The sequence below is a fragment of the Bos mutus genome, chromosome 2 (assembly GCF_027580195.1).
Source record: "Bos mutus isolate GX-2022 chromosome 2, NWIPB_WYAK_1.1, whole genome shotgun sequence".
Lineage (NCBI taxonomy): Eukaryota > Metazoa > Chordata > Mammalia > Artiodactyla > Bovidae > Bos > Bos mutus.
Genome location: NC_091618.1, coordinates 45,537,267 through 45,556,398, shown reverse-complemented (window position 1 = coordinate 45,556,398; position 19,132 = coordinate 45,537,267). Strand labels below are relative to the sequence as shown.

Below are 19,132 nucleotides of genomic sequence, written 5' to 3'. Positions count from 1 at the left end.
ACTTTCTTTGACTTTATTTTGTAATACCTAGATTTTCTCTATTTGTGCTAAATAATATTCCTGTAAGTTGTAATTGGGCACATCCATGGTTTTATGAAAGGGAAGCCAGAAACCTAACCTCTTTTTCAAAATATCGTTCATGACAAGTTTTCCAAGAATATAATTATAAGTAATAAGGCTACTTTTGAAAAAACGGAAATTATGTGAGGAAAAAATGGCTTCAAAAGCTTTGCAATGATGAAATGAAGACATCTGTGCCTTTAGTAAGAAAGGGACTAGCAACAAAGTGAACCACTAACAAGCTTTATTGTAATTATCTTCTCTCTTTGCCAATCAACACAAATGTCGCTATTCCTACTTAATAACCATCAAGAAGAAAATTAAACTGAAGAGAAGCTACACATAAGTGGAACTGCTTGTTGTGTTTTCCTAGAAAGACAGAGGAGAAGGAAAAAATGGTTTTACCTTTTCTTCTTTGAGTCCATCGGTCAGTGGGAGCACTCCATCACCAAATCATTCTCTCCTTGCAAAAGGTAAAGACCTAAACGGCAAAACGCAGGTAAGCACAAAGAGCAGTAAAAGAACCCTTTGCTATTTTATCAGTCAGATTTTTCAAAAAAAGGAAAAAAAAAAAAAAAAGGCAGCCTTCCAACAAGTGCACGTTCACTGGGCAATAAATATGCAGCAAAACTATTTAAACTATTTCACATCCTGCCTGCCAAAGTTGAATCTCTAGACTGAGCCTGCCCACTAGCTTATAAAAAATGCCTGTTGAACGTCAAATGTAATTTCAAAGTGAGAAAAGACTACCTATGACCTCGCTGTACTTTGTCAAGCAACAGACTTTTTTCGTTTGTTTTATTACAAAGAAGTGGAATCCAAAAACTCAGTGTGTTACATATTCACTACATACACACTAAGGCTACTTTTTAAATGCTTCTGGGACATATGTACACTTAAATACCAACTAAATAAACAAGAAATTCTACAATCTCTCCAGTAATGTATCAGATTGAAGCAGTTTTAATTTACATTTTCCAGCAATGCCCACACACAAAATTACATCATTAGAACAAAGTTCTCCATTTATTGGAACCAGCAGTATTTTCCCCAAATCAATCTTAATTCAAAACCATAATCCAAAGGGCTAGAAGAAAGAAATCTGAATTTTAAAATATCATCTGCCATTTAATAGAAAAGAGTTATATGAAAATAACAGTACCAATATCATGATCCATCATTTCAGCAACTCAAAATTTAATAAAGTTAGAGCTAGCAATAGGAACAGGCAGACAGAAACACTCAATGCATTTCAACTTAGAAATTCACATTTTTAAGGGCACCAAAGCTCATGAAAATAAGGGCAATGGGGTTTTAGATGTGTGAGTGATAAAAATACTGGGGCCAAATTTATTATTGTCCTGCAAAAGGATATGGCATGATCACAATGCTCTGCAAACCGCCCACACCGGCAGGAGAGATGTAAGATCCATCTGTTTACTCCAGGTTGCCTGTGAATTCTTACTGTTTCCCATCTGTGTATCTGGAGGAAATTACTCTCTACCTAGTGCTTATTTTAGAAAGGTTCTGAATCATTCCAAGTTGGATGAAGGGTACCATATAAATCAAAGATATATTTGAATAGATTTAGCCGATTCATCGGAAGAGACCCTAATGCTGGGAAAGATTGAAGGCGGGAGGAGAAGGGGACAAGAGGACGAGATGGATGGATGGCATCATCAACTCAATGGACATAAGTAAGAGCAAACTCTGAGAGATAGTGAAGGACAAAGAAGCCTGGCGTGCTGCAGTCCACAGGGTCGCAAAGAATCGGACACAACTTAGTGACTGAACACCACCACTTAATAAATGATTACTAAGTGGTACTATGCTTTGTGTGTGACAGTAATATACTTTTAGTAAAAAGGTACGACTTGATGGACTCGATGGACGTGAGTTTGAGGTGAACTCTGGGAGTTGGTGATGGACAGGGAGGCCTGGCATGCTGCAATTCATGGGGTCCCAAAGAGTTGGACACGACTGAGTGACTGAACTGAACTGAACTCAACAGTTCACAGCATAACAGAAAAGTTCTGAGGACAGGTCTAACCTTCGCTTATCTATCAGAGATCACAGAGTAACTGGTCCCTTGATACAAGTAACAATGCCCTGGAAGAAACCAGAGAACTGCTCGGGAGGGTGCGGCAGTGTACAAACACACTTAATGCAACTGACTCACTGCCTCTGAGCTGAACTGGCAATCAAAACTGTGGAGAATCTTTTGGTAAAGTGACTGAAGCAGCTGACATATCTTCCCTTTTGGGGTCCTTTTTTTGAATAAAGGGCTTTCTTAAAGTAGATTACTCCTTATGTGATATGATTTCTCACCAACAATCATTTTTTCAAATCCAAGTGAAATTAAAACTCTACTAACTGTTTTGCAACATTCCTTTGTTACTTTCTATCTATGGTAGGGAAGATAATGATCCCCAAGATGTCCATGTATCCTAATGTCCAGAACCTGGGAGTATATCAGGTTACACGGCAAAGGAGAAGTAAAGCTGCTAACCAGCTGGTTTTAAGTTGGGGAGATGATTCTATTAATAGCTATCCAGGTGGACTCAGTATAATCACAGAGTTCTTAAAAGTGGGAAAGGGAGGTAAAGGAGAGTTTGAAAAAGAGATATGATGATGCAAACAGGGTCAGAGAGCTGCTAAACTGCTGGCTTTGAAGATGGAAGGGAACAGCCCTAAGCCAAGGAACGCAGGTGGCCTCTAGGAGCTGAAAGGGGCAAGGGAACGGATTCTTTCCTAGATCCTCCAGAAAAAAAACGCTCCCTGATGACACACTGAAACCTAGAGAGACTTGAGTCTGACTTTTAACCTAAAGAGCTCTAAGATAATAAGTTAGTGTAATTTTGAGCACTAAATTTGTAGGAATGCTATAAGCAGCAACCAAAAGCTAGTATACTATTTCACAGACATCTTTATCAATATTTATAGATCTAATTTTGTTTTAATGGTGTTTAATATACTTCTAAGAAGATATGCCCACCTGAAATTCAAATATGGCAATGACAAAAAAGGAAATGAGTACTAAGTAAACATAACTAAAAAGGAATATTACAGCTAAATGTGGAAAGCTTAAAAAGTTTTACCTCACATACTTAAAATATGTAGCATTTACCAAATCCAGTTAACCCAGTATTCTTCCTCAACTATGTACCGAAACAGAAAAATAAATTAAAAAATTTTGTTTTCCTAATATTTTTATGATCCCCCCCCACTCTGGGAAATCTATAAGACTTGCCTCAACCATTCAAATAGCATTTAAAGTTGCTTATGTTCTTCCTCTATTTAACATTTTTAATTGTTATAAAACTATCTAATTATGAGGCTTCTTCTGAGGATATTTCTCCCCAGGTGAGTCAGGATCCCTGCACTCTGCTTTTCTTCTGTTACAGTAACTTTCCCTAACAGCCTTTATTATATTAACTAGCTCTGACCCCGGAGAAGGCAATGGCACCCCACTCCAGTACTCTTGCCTGGAAAATCCCATGGACCCTGGTGGGCTGCAGTCCTTGGGGTCGCTAAGAGTCAGACACGACTGAGCGACTTCACTTTCTCTTTTCACTTACATGCATTGGAGAAGGAAATGGCAACCCACTCCAGTGTCCTTGCCTGGAGAATCCCAGGGACAGGGAAGCCTGGTGGGCTGCCGTCTATGGGGTCACACAGAGTCGGACACGACTGAAGTCACTTAGCATAGCATAGCATAGCTCTGACCCAGAAACTGTGTGATATTTACGGAGTCAAATAATGTGGGGTCCTCTTTTACTTCACCTGGCCTTTCCAGACACCAGTGGCATCTGTAAAAGAAGCAAAATAGACTCTGGCATCCCCTCCAACTACTAAGTACTATGAGCCACAGAAGAAAGCTACATTCAGTTTAAATATACCCCTGAACACTTCAAATGATCTCCTTCACTGTGAAATGTAAAGTAATCAAACTCTCAGAAGACCCTTTAAAACAAAAAGCAAATCTTGGTTCTTAATGAATTGATTCCATTGTTAGATCCCAGTGGACACACAACCTCCTGTTACATTTAACAGAGAGATAAGCTAACTTGTACATGCTGAGGATATGGTTTTAGTACCATGATCTGGAAGTGTCTAAAAAAAAAAAAAAAAAAATCTGGTCTAGATGTTCTAATTATCACTAGAAAGAAGAGCTGCAAACTATCTACAGGTCCATGATACCATAACCAGAAATCCAAAGGCCAAAAAACTCTGAAAACTAAAAGTTTTTTTCATTTAAGTCTTCTGGTGGCAAAATTTAATCTGACCTGAACTCACCCAAGAGCAAAACCTGACCAGAACTAACGTGAGGCTATTTAGTTTTTACCCCTTTGGTGCACATCTTCATAAGTTCTGTCACAGAAGTATTAATATGAATGTAGGGTGGGATCAAAAGCCCCATAGCAAGTGTTATATATGGTTTATGCATCTTAGTCCAAAGATCAGAAAAACTCAGTTTCAAAACACGTCTTGCCCCAAGGGTTACAAGCAAGGGACTGGGAACCTGTATTCTAAAACTATCATTTTGGTAGGCATCCTCAACTTTTTAACGGCAATGATTTACATCACTTGTTTCAAAAGTTTTAAGTCAATTTTACGGTGAACATAGTCACATACAGTGCCCAAATGAGTTTTGTAAGGAATACCCTCCCTGAAAATACTCTCTTGCCTCATCTGAGTGAAGGAAAGAAGCCTGGGCTCTTTAATTTCACACAAGGCTACCCATCTGGTGGAAAGTGGTAAACAAGGTGAGAGGTGCTGTGTCCTAGAACAATCAGGACTTAGTGATGTATTAGATATAAGGGGGAGATAAAGAAGAAGGAAGAATAAAAAATGACCTCTGACTTTTGCCTTGAGCAACTGTGTAGTGGTACCATTTACTGAAATGAGGAAAAGTGAGGGGACAGGATTCTGAAGTGGAAGGTAAGATTCTGGTTAGACAAGATTTTTTATATATATAAATTTAAGGTGCCTGTGAGAAATCCAAGAGTACATATCAAGTGAGCAGCTGAATATATGAGTATGGTGTTCAGAAGAAAGGTCTTAACTGTTGACATGAACTTGGGAAGCATATGGACAATATCTGAGATCAAGACAATGGACAGTGACAGTGGACACACAAAGAAAGGGAAGGCACAGAATCAAGCTGTAAGATGCCTGGACAGACAGCAACAAGCAAGGGCTGAGGTGGGAAGTGGCCTGAGAGGCAGAAGAAACGTGAGTCAGATGTGAGCACACAAAGCAAAGCAGAAAACGTTTCCAGCAGGAAGGACTGATCAGCACAGCTGGGGTCTCAGTTGGGGAATGAAAACCAGATTGGAGCAGGCTGACTGTAAGTGGGAGGTGAGGACACGAAAATAAAGTTGGTGCAAATGATTCTCTTAAAAAAAAATGTTGAAATGGCAAACAGAAAGGAGCAGTCACTGGAGAGAAATATGAAGATCAAGAGTGTATTTTGGGGGAGCAGGGTAAGATGAGAGACAGCTGAACATGTCTGCAGGACGATGACACTGATCCTAGATATAAGGGGGACAAGGACAGAGGGCAAAACCAAAATCCTGGACAAAGTGGGAAAGGATAGCATTCAGAACACACATGCAGTGGGACTGATCTTTCATGAGAGGAAGGGTCTACATTTCAAGAAGAAACAAAATGGCAGGTATAAACACAGGCAGGATTATAGATTTCATGGTGGGAGGATAAGAGTCCCGCAGGATAGCACCTGTGACTAGGACTTCACTGCATGTGTGCTGTTTTCTCATCTCACACCTGGCTCCATTCATTCCATCTCTTCGTTTTATTTTGCCACATTGACATATTTCTGTAAACTGCCTTGTAGGAACAAAGTAGAATATAAATAAACATTTTAAATATGGAACAGACTGAACTATTATCAATGAACTATTTTCCCCAATGCAAAGAGAAAATTAAATTCTATGTATTCACATTTAGGAAACTTTATTCTCTGGACAAAGTCCATTTGCTTTAATAATTTAGTCAAAGTTAGCATACTAACTTTAAAATGCTTAAATTTCAACAATTAAAACCATATGTATTTTTCTTACCTACTATACTTCAGGTATGGAACCAATATAAAACTTCCATGGAAGCCCAAAACACCTTATGTTCTATTATATCCCAGCTGCTTAAAACAGTCCTGATATACAACAAGTACTCAATAAATACCTGTAGATAAACTGTGCTGTGCTGTGCTTAGTCGTTCAGTCATGTCCGAATCTTTTCGACCCCATGGACTAGCCCGCCAGGTTCCTCTGTTCATGGGGATTCTCTAGGCAAGAATACTGAAGTGGGCTGCCATGCCCTCCCCTCCAGGGGATCTTTCCAACCTAGGGATTGAACCCATGTCTCTTAAATCTGCACTGGCAGGCAGGTTCCTTACCACTATCACCACATGGGAGCTGACCACCCCTTAAATCCTGACCCAGAGTTCATGAATTCAGTAAGTTAATGCATATACATAAAGTCAGTAGGATGGCCAGAAAGTACTTACTTATAATGCTGTTACTAATGGGATAATGCACTTACTAAGTCATTGATTCAAAATATATTACAAACTCCGGGAGGTCAGAAACCATGACTTATTTATTGGTAAGCTCTTGTACCCATAGGAACCATTAGGTGCAAGCTGGCTACACGTAAGAGTACCCAGTGGAAGACAACCCTTGATCTTAAGTTCCTGTCCACAGACTTTCAAATGATTAGAAGGTTTCTATGCTTATATATAATTAAAAGTCAGTTTTAGACACAAAAGGGAATCTTCTCATAATAAAAACTCTCATCCATAATTTGCTAATGATCTTCCTAACAAGGAAGATGCTTTTCTTTCATGCCACTTCACAGATGTCAGATAACGCAGGAGAGAACAGTCCCTTTCTCCTTAGCACATGGAGACTTTTTGGTGTAATCAGGGACATTAAGGCTTCATAGTCTCTCTCTTTTTACTTATTTTTATTTTTTTATGGCCCAATAATCTCACCCTGGGGGCTTCCCTGGGGGCTCAGTAGTAAAAAAAATCCACCTGCCCAATGCAGGAGACACAGGTTTGATCCCTGGGTCGGTAAGATCCTCTAGAGATGGAAGTGGCAACCCATTCCAGTATCCTTGCCTGGGAAAACCCATGGACAGAGAAGTCTGGCAGGCTGCAGTCCATGGGGTTGTAAAAAAGTCCAACACTACTTAGTTACAAAATAACAACAACAACAAATCTTACCCTGAAACCTATTAAAACTGTATTCTTCTGACTGTTGAGAATCTTCTAAAATGAATATTGCTCATGGGAGGCGGGAAACATGGTAAAATAAACATCCCACAATACCCACTTAGCTCTTTTTTACACTCACTGCATACCTCTTTGAAATGCATTTGTTGGAAATACTAAAATTCCAAAGAAACATTCTGATAAATATTATAATTCTGCAAATGAATTTCAAATTCCCAGGTACTGCAACCATTTATGCCTATTATTACTTGACAATGTATAACTTATGATATAAATTATGTATATATATTAATTTATATTATTTATTTATATATATATTTTTATATATAATTATTCCTTTAATAGTTTGCTACTATTCTTTCATTAAAATGGCTGCTTTTTTAAAAAAAAAAATTACAGAAATACAGTTCAAAGTATGTTGTGACTTATTTCTTATTTTAACGATCAATAATACCCAGTGCTTAAGGTCAAAAAGGGACCACAACAGGGAGTACACATGCCAAAATATACTGTTCTGGAGACATATTTCACTTAGAGTATTTTGAAAGTGCTAATACCAGGTACCTTGATTAGGCCTGAAAATATTCTTTTTAAACTTGAGTTATATTAGGGATCAGCCACTAAATTGACTATTCATAACTCAACCATTTAATACATTATCATCATGTTTACTTATTAATACCTGTAGAAAGAGAATTATTTTGCTTGAGCAATAACTAGGACACTTGTATTCACAGTATAAAACTTAGGATTACTACACTGTAATGAAATTTAACCAATGCAAACTTGAAAAAAAGTAAATGTTAATGACTATATGATACCTACAGTTATGTTGTATCTGAGTCACTGTCCAAATTCATTTCAGGATTTTAGGATACAATGCACTCCCCTACACTCTGAAAGTTCACCATCATGTACTTCTCAAGGGTTTCTAGAACTTGAATTCCCCTGCAGCCTCTTAAGAAGGATCACTCCTCATATCCTAAGGAAAGCATTTCTCCCAGGAGCTCAAGTCAAACAGCAAAATAAACTTGAATAAATAATTGGTCTGGCTCCTTTCTTTAAAAAGCTTCACACAGTGGCTATGAAGTGGCACAATCTTTTCCTGCTGCAGGGAGAGAAGCTCCAAAGTAAAATAAAAAGAGCATATCGAAGAGAGCCCAATTATAAGCAAAAATTATAAGGTTCTAGTTTCACAAACTATCTTAACCATACACAAGTCTTTAAAAACACAAATCCATGCACCTATCATTCCATTTTATATTTTAACACATTTTCATATCTGCTTCAGCTCTCTTTAAAACAGAAGAAAAAGTTATACAGAGACCTGAAGGAGTTCTGTCCAAACCTTCCTTCTCCAGGGTTACCCACTATTTCTAAAGTTAGTATGTATTTCCATGTATATTCTTGTATGTTTATGTAATTTCAGTAGATATACACATAACAATAAACAGTATATGTTATATTGTTTTAAAACTCTACACAGTTGCATAATACTGTGTGTATCTATCCTTTGGCAATTTGTTTTATTTTTATTCTATTATATATTTGAGGTGTATCCATGTTGATAAGCAAAGATCTAGTTCACTCATTTTTACCAGGGGATAGTATTTCATTGCGTGAATGCTGCTGCTAAGTCACTTCAGTCGTGTCCGACTCTGTACGACCCCATAGACAGCAGCCCACCAGGCTCCCCCGTCCCTGGGATTCTCCAGGCAAGAACACTGAAGTGGGTTGCCATTTCCTTCTCCAATGCATGAAAGTGCAAAGTGAAAGTGAAGTCCCTCAGTCGTGTCCAACCCTCAGCGACCCCATGGACTGCAGCCTTCCAGGCTCCTCCGTCCATGGGATTTTCCAGGCAAGAGTACTGGAGTGGGGTGCCATTGCCTTCTCCATCACTGAATGAATAAACCATAGTTTATCCATTTCCCTACAAAAGTAGAGCTGGATTGTTCTACTGATTGCTATTTTTTAAGAACTGCTATCATCATCTTTGTTAGATGTTTGCTTAGGAAATTGCCCTAAGTTTAGTTAAGAATTCAGCTCAAAAAAAAAAAAAAAAAAAAAATTCAGGTTGTGGAAGAAAATAATCCTAGAATGAAAAACCTACCCATATCACACTGACCCAGTCTTTTTTCCGTAGGAGTTGAGAAAGCTACATTTTCTTCAAAACAAAAAACTCTACAATAAAAGAGTAAGTCTGCAAGAGCCCCCCAAAGTACTCATTACCTTGCTGATTTGAATATCTGTGCTCTATCCACATGGAGAAGGCAATGGCAACCCACTCCAGTACTCTTGCCTGGAGAATCCCACGGATGGAGGAACCTGGTGGGCTACAGTCCATGGGTGCGAGAAGAGTCGGACACGACTGAGCAACTTCACTTTCACTTTTCACTTTCATGTATTGGAGAAGGAAATGGCAACCCACTCCAGTATTCTTGCCTGGAGAATCTCAGGGACGGGGGAGCCTGGTGGGCTGCCGTCTATGGGGTCGTACAGAGTCAGACATGACTGCAGTGACTTAGCAGCGGCAGCAGCAACAGCTCTATCCACATGGATCAATTAATTCACCTATTTAACCAATTGCTCATCTGTTCTATCAAGTTGTGTGATACAGGCAAATATCAGGACAAAATGTGACGATAGCACTGTTACATCTATAGAGGAATGGGAGGTGGAGACAGGAAAATAAATGGAGTGCTAAAAAGAATCAAGTCCAAGTTGGCTGATTTAATTTGTGGTTCCCATGCATGTTCTTAAGGACTGATATCCTGTTAAACCTACTGCTATTATATTGATGACTGAATTACCTGGTCATCAATGAAGAGTTAAAAGAAAAAATTGCTAAAAAAATAAAACTAAGTCTACCAGAATTATGTATATCCCTAATACAATCAGAATATGTGGTAGGTTTAATTTCACAAAGTAATTAAAATCCTCACAGCATTCCCCTGAGTGTCTGAGAAAAGGGCTCAACCTCACACTTTATTAAAGCAAGGCTTTTTTTACACCAGCTCAAAAATCACCACTCGTTACTTCCTTCACAGTTTTTCAACCCACTCCTTACCTAGTCTCATATTAATAAAGAATTACAAAAGGTTTTTACAAGTCAGTCATATTCTTTGGAAATACTTTTAAAATGGACCCAACAATACTACACTAAACCCATGTTTTTCATGAACAGGTAGAGGATAGTACTCTTTCCATCTAATTATATGAAAAAAATCAGCTTTCAGTGAGGTTCATATCATACCTTTTGCTTCTTTAACAGTCAAAATGTCCAAAGTAAGTCAATGATGACCTAAATTCTGTCAAGCTGAAATCTGGAGAGAAGGGATTCCAGTTCACATTATACGAATCAATTTTAAAAATAAGGGGCTTACATAATGTTACTCAAATTCTCCCCCTCAAATTACTTGCTTGGTACTTTATTTTCTGCATCGTTATCTTTCCAAATTTTAATATTGTGAAACAGCTTTTAACATTTCTCCTTATAACTATGAATCTTACATCTGCCAATACTAGTCACAGTTTGCAAACTAAGTAATTAATTTAAACTAGGTATGGATTCCATCAGCATTTTCCCCGTTAAAAGACTCTAATGGAACACCAAAGTTACTACAGACCAACTTGAAATCATATTTTCTCTAAATATACCCCTGCATCATAAAACTATCTGGAAACTAACCCTTGATATTAAAAACTATAGCTCTTTTCTAAAAAAAAAAAATCAGTTCTCTTTCACATCATTTAGAAAACAGTAAGTCAGTGGGTCATGGTGTAGTGGAAAAGAAAATGACATAAAATGGCTAATATGTATTGAATATTTACATACAGTGCCAAGTTCAGTAAAAAAGAAAAAAAAATACAATACATGAACCACTACATGTAAAGATACTGTTATAAAGAAAGTACTTTTATCTCCAGTTTAAAGACAAGGAAATTCAGACAGATGAGTAACTTGCCCAAACTCAAAGATGTAGGTTGATGGGGCTCCAGGTACGCCCAGGTCTAAAGCCTAGGATCTTCACCATTATGATTGTACTATTAAGATTAAAATACTGTAACCTACTGCAAAAACAAATTTTTCACTCTTTTAAATTCTTAATCACTAACTCAGAGGTCAAGTGGCCACTCCAAACCATCCCTATCTATGATAAACTGAAAAAATACTGGACCAACAGGTTTGCTGAATTTCTGTACTTGTTCAAAATAAACACACATCACACAATTTTATTTTTCTAAGCATTTTAAAGAACATTTACAGCCACCAACAAATCCAGAAGGCAACAGACTAAGGATGAGCGTTTGTTGCTGCTGCTATTGTTCAGTCGCCCAGTCGTGTCCAACTCTTTGCGACCCCATGGACTGCAGCACGCCATGCCTCCCTGAACCTCACCATCTCCCGGAATTTGCTCAAGTTCATGTCCATTGCATCGGTGATGCCATGGACAAATGGTGAGCGTGTGTATTCAACAGTTATTTCCTTTTCCATTCTAAACCCAAAAGAAAATACTGTACTTGGATAAGCCACTTCAGCCAGTGTGTTTTTCCTATTCCCTCATCAACAAAGCCCTAAGCAATACACCACCACTTTAGCCAAACACACAAGGAGGACCAACACCAGCGTCAGTACCATTTCCTCACGAAAACCCCTGTTATTTTCCTCTTCACTTGTCAAAAGAACTTGCCACCCTCTGCTGGATCACTTGACACGCAAAAGGACTAACCTAAACTCCTAATTCTTAGTATCATTTTCTTTTTCCACGACCGCCTTTTCAAGTCAGCGAAACCCTTGGTCCACTGTCCACCGCGAGCTGCATCCAGGGGCAACCCCTCCCGGGACACTCACCAAGGTTCGCGGCCAGGGACCCGAGTTTATCTGGTCGGCGCCAAGAGTGGGCATTCAATAAATCCTCCGGAATGAATGGCTGGAAGGCAGCGTGGGTGGAGGCGGGAAGGGGGGACGCGAAGAATTTCAGGAGGCTGAGGTCTCCGCAGTGGCGCCCCGTGTGAGGAGGGAGGAACCGGGGCGACTGGGAGAACCTGGGGCCGTTGGGTGCTCCTCCACAGGCAGGCGCAGCGGGGCGGACGCTGGCTTGGGAAGATGGGGGCGCCGTCTCCGCGGATCCCCGCAGAGCGCTCCTGGGCCTCTGCCTGCGCCTCCGCCTTTCTCTCGGACCCCGGCCGCCCTCAGGCTGGAGGCCCCGGCCGGTCAGCCTTCCGAAGCCACGGGCCAACCCGGGACCCGCGCTCGCTCACCTGACGCTCCACCAGCGGCACCGCCGTCTGCATCCGGCGCGAGCCCCGCAGCTCGGCGGGCCGTGAGATCAGCTGATTCATGGGGGGCGGGGCTTCTCAGCTGGGGCTGGGCGGCTTGCGAGTCTGAAGGCGGGAGGAGATCACCCCCGAAGTAGGTGGGGTCAGATGCCAACGGCGTCTGGTAGGGATCAAAATTACTCAAGGGGCGGTGGGCACAGCGGGCAACGTCCCGGGGGTACTTGCCTCTCCCTTAAGACCAGGCAGAACCACCCCTCCTGAGATGCACTTGGACAGTGACGTAACGTGGCGTCGCCGCAGCCTAACTACCCGAGCGCTTCCATGGTAACGGACAACTAGGAGGGTGGTCGGGAGCCGCAGTCATTTTGTTGCTACCTCAAACTGCCGAAGTCCGAAGGGTAAGCGCTACACTTGAAGGCGAAGAGGCTAAAATGTGAAATGTATTCAGACTACTTTGATGGACTGTACCTACCCCAACGGTAGCCGCTTGCTCCCGCGAGAATGACGTCATCGCCATGCGGCGCGGGTTGGCGCTAGTGTTCATACTGTGTTTATACTGTTATTTAGACTCCAAAGGATGGAGTCTGGTCGGAGGGAATGAGTTGGTCTCTCCTATGATTCCCACTGGGCTCTCGAGTGTACAGTCTTAGTAAAGCCAGTTTGTTTGCCCAGCACACATTTTCACGACCTTTTGCTTCTTGCAGTCACTACCCCACCCCGTCTCAACTCGAGCCCCATAAGTCCCCTCGTGAAGATTTTCCGGAGACGCCACTCTTGGCAGAGAGTGGATGCAAACTTTACGGCTAGGCAGTGTGCCATCGCTGGACCTGCAAATCTGTATTCAGACCATCAGTGAGAGATGTGCAGTCAGGGTCTCACCGTCCTGTGCATAAATGGTCTATTGTGTTCACCAACATCTTCAACTCAGTGACCTCCTTGATCCTCCATCACCTGCAAAACTGTTAGCCTGTAACAATTCAAGCTTATACACTCTTGCAGCAGTTCTGGAAAAAACATAACCCCGAGGATTCGTACCACTGCAAACCAAGGGTGTCCAACTTCAGTCAGGACTACCATGTGGCAGGGCAACCTTGGTGAGCCCCAAACTGTCCTTAATATATTGCTACTCAGAATTTCTCTTATCTCTGTCCCCTGCTATTCCCAATCGTCACACTCCGCTAAGTTCTTACTGAACTCTACCCACCCACCCTTTCTGATGCAAATTTTAAAAAATAAAAAAAGTTTGCTTCCTACATTTCTGAGGAAAATGAGACCAGTAAGTCAGGAAGCAACAGTTAGAACTGGACATGGAATGACAGACTGGTTCCAAATAGGAAAAGGAGTAGGTCAAGGCTGTATATTGTCACCCTGCCTATTTAACTTATATGCAGTGTTCATCTGGAGAAGGCAATGGCACCCCACTCCAGTACTCTTGCCTGGAAAATCCCATGGATGGAGGAGCCTGGAAGGTTGCAGTCCATGGGGTTGCTGGGGGTTGGATATGACTGAGCGACTTCACTTTCACTTTTCACTATGAAAAGGAGAAGGAAATGGCAACCCACTCCAGTGTTCTTGCCTTGAGAATCCCAGGGACGGGGGAGCCTGGTGGGCTGCCATCTATGGGGTTGCACAGAGTTGGACACAACTGAGTTGACTTAGCAGCAGCGAAGTTCATCATGAGAAACGCTGGGCTGGAAGAAGCACAAGCTGGAATCAAGATTGCCAGGAGAAATATCAATAACCTCAGATACACAGATGACACCACCCTTATGGCAGAAAGTGAAGAGGAACTAAAAAGCCTCTTGATGAAAATGAAAGAGGAGAGTGAAAAAGTTGGCTTAAAGCTCAACATTCAGAAAACGAAGATCATGGCATCTGGTCCCATCACTTCATGGCAAACAGATGGGGAAACAGTAGAAAGAGTGTCAGACTTTATTTTTGGGGGCTCCAAAATCAGTGCAGATGGTGATTGCAGCCATGAAATTAAAAGACACTTACTCCTTGGAAGGAAAGTTATGTCCAACCTAGACAGCATATTCAAAAGCAAAGATATTACTTTGCCAACAAAGGTCCGTCTAGTCAAGGCTACGGTTTTTCCGGTAGTCATGTATGGATGTGAGAGTTGGACTGTAAAGAAAGCTGAGCACCAAAGAATTGATGTTTTTGAAGACTCTTAAGAGTCCCTTGGACTGCAAGGAGATCCAACCAGTCCATTCTAAAAGAGATCAGTCCTGGGTGTTCATTGAAAGGACTGATGCTGAGGCTGAAACTCCAATACTTTGGCCACCTCATGCGAAGAGTTGACTCATTGGAAAAGACTCTGATGCTGGGAGGGATTGGGGGCAGGAGGAGAAGGGGATGACAGAGGATGAGATGGCTGGATGGCATCACTGACTCAATGGACATGAGTTTGGGTAAACTCCAGGAGTTGGTGATGGACAGGGAGGCCTGGCATGCTGCGATTCATGGGGTCACAAAGAGTCAGACACGACTGAGCGACTGAACTGAACTGAAGGATGAATTTCCTTAGCTCCCAACTGCTACCTTTACAAAGACTACCTGCAGCCCCAGCCTTCCTTTCCTTCTCTCTCTTTCTCCTTAGAAGTGTTCTGTCCTCTCAAGGTTAATCCCTTCCAATCCCCTTAGAGGCTTGCTCCATTACTTATCGCTTCCCTTTTGTGTATTTTCAATCTCCTTGTCCCTTGTTACCTTTATTCTTAAGGATATAAGCCTGCTCCTGCATATTCATCTTTTATTTCTTTTTCCTTTGTCCTCTCCTTGTTTACTTTCTGACCCCTCAATCTTCATCCCAATCTGCAGTCTCTACTTTTTCAGGAGGTAATGAAATCAGTAATTGCCTTCTACTTTTGAAAGCTAAAGATACAGCCTAAGAATGGAACCATTCTATGCAACCATTTGAAAGAAAGAAAATGTTCTATATGTACTGATGTGGAATGATCTGGAAGTTAGGTTAAGAGAAAAAATGCTAGAGGCTGAATCATGTGAATTGTATTCTACTAATTACATACATTAGAAGAGAGAGAAGATAAATATCCTTGTCTTTGTGTATTCATATTTTAACTCTGAAAGGATCCATTAAGATGACTGACACTGGGGAGGAGAATTGGGAACAAAGGTAGGGAAAAAATTCACTTTTCACTCTATGCCATTTCGCATTGTTTGAACTTGTAACTTTACAAATGTAGATTAAATATGCTTTTTCAAACTTATTTTTAAAGCTTTTAAATCTGGGGGGGAAAGGAGTATAATTTTCATTCTTATCTTCCTTTCCCTCTTTTCTTAACTTCTGGGACACATTCCTTCTGGGCTACTGGTCCTACTCCTTAGACCTTTCCTTTACCTTTTCAGACTCTTTCATTTGTCCCTTAAATACATGGGCTAAATAAATATTTGTTGTACATGTATTATGTGCCAGGCACTGCTCTAGGCACTAAAGAGACAATGAACAAAACAGACGAGCCCCTCCTCTCATGGAACTTGCACTCTGTGGTGGGGAAGACAGTTTCCAGCAGTAGCAGCCATCAGTTCCTCCCTTTGTGTATACAAATGCCACTCTTGACATCAAGAGATGGAGTCTGTTTCCTCTTCCCCTGAATATGGGCTAGGCTTATGTTTTTTTCCCCAACTAATGTGACAGAAATGAAGATCTGATACTTCTGAATGAAGGCCTTCTAACGAGCTGTATGTTTATTTAGTCCATGTATTTAAAGGACAAGTGAAAGAGTCTGAAAAGGTTAAGGAAAGGTCTAAGAAGTAGGAGGAAAGCCCAGAAGGAATGTATCCCAGAAGTTAAGAAAAGAGGGAAAGGAAGATGAGAGTGAAAATTATCCTCCTATAAATAAGTTTGAAAAAGCATATTTAATCTACATTTGTAAAGTTACAAGTTCAAACAGTGCGATATGGCATAAAGAGAAAATTGAATATTTTCCCTGCCTTTGTTCCCAATTCTTCTCCCCAGCGTCAGTCAGTTTAATGCGGCTGAGTGAGTGACATCAGCCAACGTGAAGGGGAGCATACACAACAGCCCAGTTAAGCCCTGCCTGAGTTTCTGACCCAAGTTTCCAAGAAATAGTAACTAATTGCTTCAAGCTGGTGAGTCTGGAATGGTTGATTACGCCACAATAACTGAAACATATGGGAAGAGTGAGAGATAATAAATAAATACAGCAGTGACTGGGGCTACCCAAGAGGCAAAATAGTGGAGTAGCTAAAAGCACAGGCTGGAGCCAAACATCCTGGGTTCAAATCTCAGCTCTTTGGACCTCTGTTTCTTCATCCATAAAACAAGGATAGTGGGACTTCGATGGTGGTCCAGTGGTTAAGAATCTGCCTTGCAATGCAAGGGATACAGGTTCAATCCCTGATCCAGGAAGATCTCATGTGCCCTGGAGCAACTAAACCTATGGGCCACAACTACTGAGCTTCTGCTCTAGAACCCGAGAGCTACTGAGCCCTTGCGACACTACTAGAGAGTCCGTGCATGCGTGCGTGGCCAGTCATGTCCAGCTCTTTGTGACCCCATGGACTGTGGCTCCTCTGTTCATGGGATTATCCTAGCAAGAAAACTGGAGTGGGTTGCCATTTCCACCTTCAGGGGTTCTTTTTGACCCAGGATTTGAACCTGCATCTCCTGTGTCTCTTGCATTGGGAGGCAGATAGTTTACCACTGAGCCACCTGGGAAGATGTAGGCAGTCCAAGATCTCACATGACTTGCAATGAAGATACTGCATGCTGCAAGACCCATCACAGCCAAGTAAATAAATATTTTTTAAAAACAGAAATAGTAAAGTCACTTTTACAGGGTGATAGAATTACATGTAAATTACTTAGAATAGTACCTGGCATATAAATGTTATATAAATGTTGTTATTTTGAACAATAAACAAAGGTAAGGGAATAGACAAGAAAGAGTGCAATTTTATGTAAGGTGGGTAGGACAAACCTCTTTTTCTATTAATAAGAAGATATCTGAACAGAGATCTAAAAGTAAGTGAAGGCACAAACCATATGAATATCTGACACTCCAGGGAACCCAAACAAGTATTCTCTAAGGCTAGGAGGGCAATGTGGCTAGAGCTGAATAAGAGACTAAAAGTGACTGAATGAGGCTAGAGTTGAATGAGAAGAGGATGAAAGGTAGGAGATAAGCTAGTAACTGGTGGCTCAGCTGTAAAGAATCCTCCTGCCAGTGCAAGAGATGCGGGTTCGATCCCTGGGTCGAGAAGATCCCCTGGAGAAAGAAATGGCAACCCACTCCAAAATCCTGTGGACAGAGGAGTCTGGTGGGCTAGAGTCCATAGGGTCTGAAAAGAGTTGGACACAACTTAGCAACTAAACAAAAAGATGATACTATGTAAGAATTTGGGCTCATAGAATTCTCTGAAAATATCTAACTGTGTGAAATCCTGTTCTGCCCATTTTTCCCAGAGCACAGAGTGCCTCATTCCTGATCTCCTCCCTGGACTCCCTTTCAGGGTAGATTGATAAGATCAGGTAAATAATGATCTGAAAGTAGAGGCAGATCCTCTGGGCTGGGGAAAGGATGGAAAGGACTTCGAGTTTATCTGAATGATAAGAGCAACCACTGTGGCTTTAAGCAGAGGGTGCTGTAATCTGGCTTCTGTTTTAAAGGAATGACTTCTGCTCTGGATCATAGTGATCATAGTATCAGATCAGATAAGATCAGTCGCTCAGTTGTGTCCAACTCTGCAACCCCATGAATCGCAGCACGCCAGGCCTCCCTGTCCATCACCAACTCCCAGAGTTCACTCAGACTCACATCCATCAAGTCAGTGATGCCATCCAGCCATCTCATCCTCTGTCGTCCCCTTCTCCTCTTGCCCCCAATCCCTCCCAGCATCAGAGTCTTTTCCAATAAGTCAACTCTTCACATGAGGTGGCCAAAGTACTGGAGTTTCAGCTTTAGCATCAGTCCTTCCAAAGAAATCCCAGGGCTGATCTCCTTTAGAATGGACTGGTTGGATCTCCTTGCAGTCCAAGGGACTCTCAAGAGTCTTCTCCAACACCACAGTTCAAAAGCATCAATTCTTCGGCACTCAATCTTCTTCACAGTCCAACTCTCACATCCATACATGACCACAGGAAAAGCCATAGCCTTGACTAGACAAACCTTTGTTGGCAAAGTAATGTCTCTGCTTTTGAATATGCTATCTAGGTTGGTCATAACTTTCCTTCCAAGGAGCAAGGGTCTTTTAATTTCATGGCTGCAGTCACCATCTGCAGTGATTTTGGAGCCCAGAAAAATAAAGTCTGACACTGTTTCCACTTTTTCCCCATCTATTTCTCATGAAGTGATGGGACCAGATGCCATGATCTTAGTTTTCTGAATGTTGAGCTTTAAGCCAACTTTTTCACTCTCCACTTTCACCTTCATCAAGAGGCTTCTTAGTTCCTCTTCACTTTCTGCCATAAGGGTGGTGTCATCTGCATATCTGAGGTTATTGATATTTCTCCCAGCAATCTTGATTCCAACTTGTGTTTCTCCCAGTCCA

The 19,132-nt window shown here is 41.3% G+C and overlaps 1 protein-coding gene across 1 annotated transcript in view; it reads right to left on the bottom strand.

Moving 5' to 3' along the window:
• ALS2 (alsin Rho guanine nucleotide exchange factor ALS2) overlaps positions 1–12,660 on the bottom strand; it is a 64,680-nt gene extending 52,020 nt beyond the window's left edge. The window contains exons 1-2 of the mRNA XM_070360500.1: positions 12,171–12,660; positions 466–541 (exon numbers count right to left, since the gene is read on the bottom strand). Of these exons, the coding sequence (XP_070216601.1) occupies positions 466–485 (20 nt within the window). The 5' untranslated portion in view covers positions 486–541; positions 12,171–12,660. The remainder of the gene's footprint in view (positions 1–465; positions 542–12,170) is intronic.
• Between the last annotated feature and the right edge of the window lie 6,472 nt (positions 12,661–19,132).